The 10,740-nt window shown below is 37.2% G+C and overlaps 1 protein-coding gene across 2 annotated transcripts in view; it reads left to right on the forward strand.

Annotated features, from left to right (window-relative positions):
• Positions 1 to 10,311, forward strand: part of LOC146003552 (AP-5 complex subunit beta-1-like) — a 55,352-nt gene extending 45,041 nt beyond the window's left edge. Inside the window, exons 15-18 of one of the 2 annotated variants that reach the window (XM_083141848.1) lie at positions 2,183 to 2,327; positions 7,066 to 7,160; positions 7,676 to 7,864; positions 9,996 to 10,311. In XM_083141848.1, the coding sequence (XP_082997974.1) occupies positions 2,183 to 2,327; positions 7,066 to 7,160; positions 7,676 to 7,864; positions 9,996 to 10,147 (581 nt within the window). In that variant the 3' untranslated portion in view covers positions 10,148 to 10,311. Of the gene's footprint in view, positions 1 to 2,182; positions 2,328 to 7,065; positions 7,161 to 7,675; positions 7,865 to 9,995 lie in introns of those variants that run through there. The other variant, XM_083141849.1, reaches the window with a different exon arrangement.
• Positions 10,312 to 10,740: the final 429 nt, after the last annotated feature.

A 10,740-nucleotide genomic window follows, 5' to 3' on the forward strand; every position in this document is an offset into this window, starting at 1 on the left:
AGGGTTGTGGCAAGATGCTTCTGGTGGCTAAGTGCATCATCTTACAGAAATGCTGCAAAGAAGAGCAAGACATAGAGAGACTTGTGAAATTCAGGAAACTTACCCGTGCTAAAAGAACTAAAGTAAACTCTGTGGTGCAACAGTCCTCGGAAGGGTCAGGCCCTGCCAGAGCAGCTTTTTATTGGGTGATACGTGCTCATTGCATCAGGTCTCATCACTCCTTTTTCTGGCTTTTGTGATGAGCTGTTACTTCTTTTCAAGTAGCACCATTAATTGTCCTCATGATGCTTGGACAATGCTGAAATTTTGGGGGCTCCCACTGGGAATCAAACCCAGGACCGCTCATATCAAAGGTGAGAGCGCTAACAACTTGGCTACACGGGAGCCTGATACTTACACATGCTCTCTCCATTAATGAGGCTGTCTGTCCAGAAACACCTCCTTCCTTATATTACTATTACTCTACATGGTCTTCATTATTCGTACCATTTCAACTGTGAATGTAGCTTCTGCAAAGATTTATAAACTAGTCTTGACATTGTTGACACAGAGGATTATTGGAAGGACACAACCCTTCACAATTGTTAAGGGAATTATTAGATGTATTGAGGCCATATTTGTTGAACCATACCATTAAGTTTGTGGTAACCAGTGGCGTACGCAAGGAGGGTGTTACGGGGTTTAACCCCTCCCCTTGAGCTTGTGAAATATTATGACAAATGCTGTGGAGAAAAATTAAATGGCCAATTTTTCACAGTCAAAGATCTGGTACAATAATATTACTATTACTACTTTTACTACTACTACTACTAATAATAATAATATAATAATTTGAATTATTATTTCCGTGCAGCATGGAGAAAAGCACAGCATTCCAAACACACGCGTCTTTCAGAGTGATGCCTTGAAAATAACCACGAGTTTATGAGGTTAGGTTAGGGTAACTATGATTTAAAAGAGAAAACAGTTGTTTTGTATCTCAGTTGCAACAATGTTCAACACACTGGCGTACGCAGGATTTTTTTTTTTGGGAGGGGCTGGAATAGTAAATGTGGATAGCAAATGGCTTCGATTTGGAGGGCAGGATGCATAATAAAATATTTCGTATTTTTGGAGCTTTTCAGTCTATTAAATTTGTATTCAATGACAAAAATGGTAATCGGGATTCACTTTAAAAGAGGTTTCGCATTTACATATTTTGATTTTTTAAAGTTCTTAACGGATTTTTATTTGTAAATTCTGATTTTATCAAAATTTCGGTAGGGGCTGGAACACCATCAGCCATCCCTCTACGTACGCCAGTGTTCAACGAACATGTATTTTTGTGTGTGTGAACAATGAGAATTAACTAAATAAAGTTGTTGGTACGTTGCAAGAGGCTAATGTATAGACAAAGGCTAGGCGGGCAAGAATACAGTCACCAATTCGCGTTCCCATTATATTGTTTACCACAGCTCGTTTGAATGTCTCTCTTTAAAATGTCTCACCTTGTTGACTAGACAATTATTAAAACCACAATAAGCTTAACTATTGTAAAATGTTTTGTTGGTAAGAACAGCGAGATAATCCAGATGTGAATTATCGGGGACATTTATGCGTGGAAAAAGCCGGAAAAATTCCAACCAATTTCGGGAATCGAATCCGGATCTCCCGCATGATTGTCACTTGTCAGACGCTCTACCGACCAGATCACCGCAGCTCCTTGGATGAGTTCCATACTTTGATTATTTCAATTGATTTTAATATATTTTCTTGTATTTATTGATCTTCTTCACCCTTGAAATGTCTCACCTCGTTGACCAGACAATTATTTCGTAACAAAGAAACAAAACAATGCTCCCAGGATTTGATAAATATCGAATGACTAGAAAGTAATTTCGTTCTATTGTTTTCATAAATACTATATTTATATAGGTCTCTACTACTTACTAGTAGTAGTAGTGGTATTTGTAGTATTATTAGTATTAATTCAGCTAATTAATTAATTATAAGTATTATTAATTAATTGTGATTATTATTATTTAATTAAAGTATAATAAAACAATGGTAATGTGAATTTGGAAAAAAGTTTTAGAAATAACACCCCCCCCCCCTTGATGAAATCCTGCGTACGCTACTGGTGGTAACTGAAGAGCAACTTTAACACTATTCACATACTTAAATAAGTAATTTCTTATTATAGCCTTGGCATTGTTCTTCAATGTCCCTAAAGCATGGGGAGCCATCAGTCCTGTGATGATGGGGCATCTGTTCAAAGGAAAGACTGATCACACTGTGGAGCTTCAATGCGAACCCATTAAACCATATCCTGTTCAGGTACAAGTCAGGTGAGCATCTCACAGTTTGTGAATACATTTATTTTTGTCATTGTTTAAGAGGAGAATATACTTTGATTCTGCATTACCTCCTTTGGCCGCGCTGGCTCAGTCGGTAACGTGTCTGACTACCATGCTCAAGGTCCCGGGTTCGATCCCTGGCCGGTTGAAATCCGGGAACTTTTCTAACGATGGAAGCGGCCTCAGCGCCCACCCAACGTCGAATAACATGGGTACCTGGGGGAAACCCTGGGCGGTAAAGGCGGTCAGGGGCGTGATGCTGATCACATCACCCCCACTCATGACCCATGGTGTAAAGACTAAAGAGGTGGATGCAAGCCGATCCTGAAAACTCTCCCTTCCGGCGCATGATGTCATCATCGTTGCAGGAGAGGGCTACAGGGAGTCCGTTCGCTTTACAGAGAAGCGTTCTTCGTGAAACAAATTTCAACTACAGACTCAATATAACTTCAAAACACGCGGAATAACCATAACCATGGTGTACTGAGCCAGGCATGTATCCAAGGAGGGGAACTTAGTGGACTCGAGCCCCCCCCCCCCCCCCCGAAAGTTTTCTGTTATTAAGAAAGGACGGAGAATGTTCTATAACCCTGTTATTGTTACTAGCGCGTATCCAAGGTGGGGATCAGGTGGCTCGACCCCCCCCCCCCCCTGGAAATGTTTCAGTTTACAATAGATAAAATTAGGTATTTGTCTTCTTGAATAATATGATGATAATTTAAGGAGAAATTATTGTCGAGGCAAGACGAAGAATGTTCTATAACCCTCTTATTATTAATAGCGCGTATCCAAGGTGGGAATCAAGGGGCTCGAGGCCTCTCCCCCCCTACCTTCAGGATTTTTTTCTGTTTACTTTAAATAAAATTAGGATTTTGTGATGATAATTTGAGAGAAATAATTATCAAGAAAAGACGCAGAATGTTCAATAACCCTGTTATTGTTACTAGCACGTCTCCATGGTGGAAATCAGGTGGCTCGAGCCCCCCTCTCCAGGAAAGGAAATTTTTCAGTTTACACTAGATAAAATTAGGTTCTTGTCTTCTTGAATAATGTGATGATAATTTAAAGAGATACAATTATCGAGGCAAGACGAAGAATGTTCTATAACCCTGTTATTGTTAATAGCGCGCGTATCCAAGGTGGGAATCAGGGGGCTCAAGTCCCCCCCCCCCCACACACACACACACCTTCAGGAAATATTTCTGTTTACATTAGATAAAACTAGGATTTTTGGTTTTTGAATAATGTGACGATAATTTAAGGGGAGAAATACTTATCAAGGTAAGACGGAGAATGTTCTATAACCCTGTTGTTGATAATATTGCACGTAAACTTTTCTTGAGCTTTCAATATTGTCGCAGCAAACTTGAGCACTATGTAGAGACTTGTCAGCATTTGGAAGCTGCACAGCAAAGGTATCGCCACACGTAGAGCGATTCGTTGTAATTTTTAATCTCTGGAAGGCGCGAGAGGGAATGTTCTTCAATAAGTGGAGTTGAACTACTGGCAATATTTATAAATCATTTATCTGCGCAAAGTTCTAGAATATACTGAGGATATAAATGTGCGTTAATTAGAACCATTCCTAAATAGAAATTCTTTGACTGAACCTTGGATCCAAGAGAAAAATAGCGTTGTCTCTGACATCATTTCCTTTTAAGCGTTCAATTCAAGGACTTGTTCATGATTCATTTGATCGTGTTAAAAGTGCTTTACTTCAGTCTGTAATACGAAATTATACAAACTTCTGGTGAGTTGTTTTTAAAAATGTGTCCGAGATAAAGAGTGACGTGCCAATGATTTTCGGCAGGGAGAGGGGTTACGCATACTATTTTTGGTGGTCAGTCCTCATTTGGCCATATTTTCCTGTTTTTGACGTTCTTTTTTTTTAAGGACAATGTCAAATGGGGTAATGACCCCACCAACCCTCCCTTGGGCACGTCACTGGAGATACCTAAATGAGTAAGCATTTGACCATATTGGGAGAAGAAACATTAGATGTGTTGGGAACGGAAGGGTTTTCACTGTGCAATAATTGTTTCGCGATCCAGCTGTATTCTATAGAAGACTTCCTTCCACGGGGGAGGGGGAGGGGGTAAAGGCGTCCGGAGCGTGGTACGGATTACATCGCCTCCTAAATGACCGAGATATAGAATGTGTGGGTCCCTACACCTAAAACCTCTAAAATGTGCCTTCATGGTACGGTACTATATGCACGGGGAACTTAGAAATAAATTTGAGGCACGAAAGAGCATATAACACAGACTGCATTAATAACCCTATATATACACATATTATGTATAGTACGTATACATACATATACGTAAATATACACACACCTAAGACTGAATATATACATATACGTGAGTCGCTTCGGTGACTGAGGGTGCCGGCTTCTTGACTCGCGATATTGCCACGGAAGTTACCGGGTTCGAATCCTGAACTGGCTAAGAGTATTTGTGTTTGTCCCTTGATCAAATTTCATATGATCATGAAGTCTTATCGCCGCAATCAGCCCAAGTAGGCAGAAAAGCAACGTAAAATGTGATACGTGAAAGCACACAATACATGCACATATATATTATATGTATGTGTGTGTGTGTCTGTGTGTATGTGTGTATATATATATATATATATATATATATATATATATATATATATATATATATATATATATATAGATAGATATAGATATATATAGATATATATAAAAAGAGAGAGAGAGGTATAAAATTGTTTATTTGTCCTTTCGCCTGCAAGCCAATACCCATTCGTAACAAAATTCTTCTTCTTTAACAGGAAACTCAAAATACTTGATATTCGTTCCTTTCGTCTTTTTGTAATGATTGCTACAGCCGTAAATAGCACAGTTAGGCATATTTCCTTTCGCAATGCACTTAGATTCTTCTCACTAGAAGTGAAACTAAGACAACAAAAAAAGAAACACTCAGTTCAATGGTCTACAGAAAAGAACAAACCCGGAAACTCCACTTGTCACCCTCTGAAAAGCACCCCCTCTTCTGGCTGTGGCCACTATGTTGACGTCAGAGCTCTGACGTATGGCTGAGAGCCATGCGCGTGCATCCACCTGTTTGTCATTCCACCATGCTCATGACCGGATCAGGAAAGTGTGGGGCGTTACCCCCACACCCCTTATACGCCTTCATGGCGTGGTGTTAAGCACAGGGGAACACTTTTTCTTTTTTTTACTCCTTTGTATTAGTTGTCCTGATTAAGTGCAAACTTCATTCTTTCAGTTCTTGCACCCAAATCCTTACAAACCAAGATATGCTTCTATTGATTCACAAGTCATCAAAACTGCCAAACCTGCTATCAAATAAGGGGCCTCCCCAATGGCCCGTCGTTGCCTTGTAATCAAGGAGTCCCGGGTTCGATACCTGATGCAGGCCCATAATGGTTCGGATCCAACTTTAAACTGTAGGTCCAGTCCTGTTTAGCCTTACTGTGCATAAAGTGGACTTAAAACACCAAATCAATCAATCAATCAATGCTATCAAATAAATAATTAAATACGAGGGTTGATCAGGAAAAAGAGTTCACAGCCTGTCATTCAGGGGTTATGTTCACAGTCTGGAAATGAAGATGTGGCATAAAAGAAAGTCATGGAAATCGCTGCTCCATGTAATCACTTTGCCAATGTAAGAACTTATCAAAGCATTAAATCTTAGTCTGATGTACAGAAGTGATTGGAAGCAGTTGAAGCCAACTTGAACCAGTGATCATCACATTATTGCTCTGAAACCGATGTACAGACAAGTGAATACACTCCTTCATACATCCACAGTTCATGTCAGTTGTCTCAGAATGGGCAGATAATTTCTCCCAGAGCTTAAATTTTCCACACTAATTCATCCTTCAAATGCACACCATTTGGATGGTTATGTATTTGCATGTACTGAGTGGTTCGTAAAACAGACCTTGAAGTAGGAGCTTCACAGTGACGTAGTAGACAAGTGACTGACGTAAGAGTTCTTCAATAGGGGAATGGTCGATTGATGTCAGTACAAGTACAGTGCAATGGCTCATGGTTTGTTGGTCGAGTGTGGAGCATGATATATATAGAACCAAAGGAGTTGTGGTTAAGTTGTTTTTTTTTTCTTTCTTTCTTTCAATCTACTACAGGTAGCTCAAAGGTTTGGTTGAGAGCTGCAGAACAGTTGATATTACTCTTTTGCACATAATAAATTGTGTGTCAGAAAAGCTGAAAAACATATTTACCCTCTAATATTAGACTGATAGAATATTGGTTATTGTGGTACCTTATCAGTATTAGTAAAAATTTTATATCTGTCCCTAATATTTTATGATATTCATAAAATCATTATAAATGACTGAATTTTAGTAATATATCATAGGATATTCATAAATATATATATATTATAAGCTAATATACTGATGTGCTAGTATTGACAACTGGCAGCCAATTACTCAGTTCATCCATGAAATTTTAGTAATTTAGTTGCATGAGTCATACTTTCAGTAGTTTTGAACTTAATCGTGTCATTCTAGTTCTATTTTGTTCTAAAATATTCTGAGATTCAGTTATACAATTATGCATAAAAAATGTCACATTTATAGAATTGCATTTTTGTCATGAAGTTTTGATAGCGAATTGAAGTTCAGTTATTGTTACAATGTTCACAGTATGATCTCATGACCAACAGCTATTTAGTTTTAACAAAAATACATGTTTTTTATTTACTTTTAGTGCAGAGTTCGGCATCCATAACATGTGCCATGTCTGCTCTCTAGAAGATGTTACCATTGAATTTCCAGATTTCTTCTGCCAGCTGCCTGTAGCAGGTGAATTTTTCTTCATAGAGTGTAATAGAGTGGACTTACTAATCCAGAGACTTAATTTTAATTCTTTATTAAATTTAATGTTAGAAACACTAAGTTGCTGACCAAGGCAGTTTATTAAGATAAAAAACACTTAACAGGTAACGTTTCAACCCTGTATCAAGGTCTTCCTCAGTTCTTCGTCTGAGGAAGACCCTGATACAGAGTGGAATACATGGTCAGGTTAAATTATCTATTCATAAATATGTTAACACAAGGCATAAGCTATGCTTGAATGAAAATGTAAGTCTTCTGTTTTGGTGCACCACTGTTGAAATCAGAAACTTAGCATCACGTCGTGTTGACATTAAGTGAGCCATAATCTAAGTTGGATTTTGTCCTATAATCAAAACTAACTTTAATGTAAATAGGACAACGGTGAAAAAGTATCATCATTTAATTAGCTAGTGAATAGGTAAAATATGTGACTATCAATCTCGTATTTCCTCTGTTCTGATACTATTTTGATCTTTCCACAGATGAGTATGCCGATGTTTCAGCAGCATGGAGAAAAGAGGTGTTTCATGGTCTGTGGAATTCATTTAACGGAGACTCCAACAGTAATCCTGGTTATCAATCAGTCCATGTTATTCATAAAGCTGGGGAAAGTGTTGCATCAGACATCAGACACAAGCTGGTTGATTTCTTCATTAATGGGGACACTACAGGTATTTTTATGAAGATATTTTTATGGCTAAACTGATAATCTGATTCCTTCCAATACCGATGCTTGGAAATTGTATTAATGAAAAGTTGTTCAAAATATTGATTGATATTAGTGCATATTAGTAAGAATTTCACTCCAATTATGTTCAATTTACCAAAGGTTTTGCTTTAAAATGTTCAAGAATTTCACACAAAGCTGGTGCAAAGTAAAAGGAAAACTTTCTTGTGTAAATTCCATGATAATCACACACTGCGAAAGTGTTGCATGTCATTTTTGCATCCCCATAGAAGACAAGAATGCCAGAAAAGTATCGGCCAATAATGCTAAATATATTCCAACTGATGCTTTCCAATATTGATACATCGGTGTAGGTGACAGGTCAGTTCTAGATACATATTATTCTTGCTGAAGAAATTTATTTCTGACAGTATCAATGCAATTTGGAAATATGAGAGATATGAGGCTTTTGGGTACAAATAATGGTCTCCAGATATATATAGGAAGTCATTGTACGACACCAACAAACTTTCATACCATGTAGAGGACATAAAAAGTGAATAATATTTACATTTTGTTCATTGAGTCCTTGATTTGATACTGAGCGCTCAAAAAAACTGCATTTTATATTTTATATATTCCTATTGCCCAAGAAATCCTTGGAAACTCAGGGAATTTAAAATATGGTGTTTGTACATACAATAAATATAGGTTTTTCACAATTTTAAGTTGATTCAGCACTGTTTATAAAGAAAATAACTGTGAGTTGTTAATTTCAGATTTCCCCACAAACGATATACTACAAACAGAATTAAAGCAAGGTGAAACATTACAGAATTGTCCTGAAATTTATTTGAAAGCACATGGAAAGTCAGGAAATTTAGTTTGGGGAAACCCTGTATATGCATGCAACTATATCCCACATATTCACAATTGCCATTGACATCATTATCTTTTTATCTTTCGTACAGTATGGACAGACTGTGTTACTAATGTAGGCAAAGTTCACCCTCTGAAGTATGAAGGCCTCTGGACAAAACTTATGAAGTCTCTTTTCCTGTACTTTACCCAAACAGAATGTCTTCTTGACATACTATCCTTTTTAGAATCTTATTTGCCTGCAAAAAAACAGTAAGTGCCAGTGGAAATCACCAAGATGTTCCATGGAGTTGCATACATACAGTATAGAAAATGATGCTTTTCAGTTCAGCGACTTGTAGCATCAAAATGAAGGCTACGGGTCCAAACCTTGCCAGGATATTTACCTTTGGTCCTCTGTGAATGTTGAGTTGAAAGGCAGCCCCTGTATAGTGCTCTGACCCTTAGTGTGGGTGTGCCATCTCATCAAGAATTTTTGGAGCCTAAGCTAATTCCATGTGCTTAGGAGCTTATTTTTTTAAAAAATTCACTTTGTACAGACAGGCTAATTGAGCCTAGACATACAATTTTGAAGTGGAATCTGAACCACTATGTGCCTCCATCGGGTATCAAACCCAGGACCCCTTGACCACTATGCCATCGTGGAGGCCAGATATGGAGAGGATTGTCAACAACCTCCATCTGCTGTTAACACTACGCACACACCAATTATGTTTCGTGAAGTGCCATGTAAGAATATTTCAGTAATTTAAAATATCCATGAATAGTTTTTGCTATTCGCGTTTCCACTAATCAAAAATGGTTAGTACTCTTCCCTTTGGGGTGAGTATTGTAAGTTCAATCCCTGGTAGGAGTGGCAACGACACTTGATGTTCTGAGTGAGTATAACCCAATGAAAAGCTGTTTGAAAGGTGCATGACCCTCATTGGACTGTCAGTCCATGGAGTTTAGTATCAATGCTAGATCATTAATTATAGTTGTCCAGATACGAAGTTCAAGAAGTGCTATTCATTTCATGTGTTCCTAAAGTTGAAAATATTGGTTCATGTGTCAGTGTAATATAGGATTAAATTTTAATGTTAGGAAGCCTATTTCTTGCAACTAAAATATTCATTCATTGTAAAAATCAGAGCACCATTGTATTTAATATTTAAACCAAAATCTCTGGAAAATCTGCATGAATTGAATGTAGTATATCCATGTGTGATTTTTTTAGATATTGGAATATAACACACTTATTTCCTTTATTCTTGCAGAAGATGAATTTCATATTGGAATATTTCTACCACCTTCAAACCATCTCCTGCTAAAATTTTACATCAGAGAAGATTGCACAACTGTGAAAATAGCAACAGATGATATTTTTGTATTAGCCTTTACAAATGAATTCCTGAAACAGTGGTGTTAACAAGTATTTACAATTGATTCTGTTGGTTTGATTAATACATGCAAAGAAAATATTATTGTAAATTTTATATGAAGAGTTTATGAAGGCTATCATTGTTGAAAATCAAATTGTTTATGTTTTTGTAATTGGATCTTTATTTATTCCTAGTAATCAGTGAGGATGTGTATATATAGCATATATTTATTTTTATAAGATGCTATGTATTTTTATAAATGTATGTCACATTAAAGATAAATTTTCAAAAAATGGATTCTGAGATTATTTATTTGGTACATTTTCCTAATGTTCATCAATGTTGGCAATGGCTGAACAGACTCCGCACTCTCAACTGCATTTGATAATTTGTTCTCACCACCAAAATTACCAGGTTTGAGTGAGTGTCTGTCTGGGCATGGATGTTCTTTGTGAATTTTCTTTCATCAATTTTATCTAATCATCACTCATCCTCATCATCGCAATTAGCCTAAAGTGGCAGAAAAGCAATGCCCAATAACAAGAATATAAACACAAATAGAACTAAGTTGAATGCAAGGTAGCACAACATTTGTGTGTCATGTCTGATCTTGATAAGTCCCGGATATAACAGCTGGCAA

Source organism: Lepisma saccharinum, chromosome 20 (genome assembly GCF_977018435.1).
Source record: "Lepisma saccharinum chromosome 20, izLepSacc3.1, whole genome shotgun sequence".
NCBI lineage: Eukaryota > Metazoa > Arthropoda > Insecta > Zygentoma > Lepismatidae > Lepisma > Lepisma saccharinum.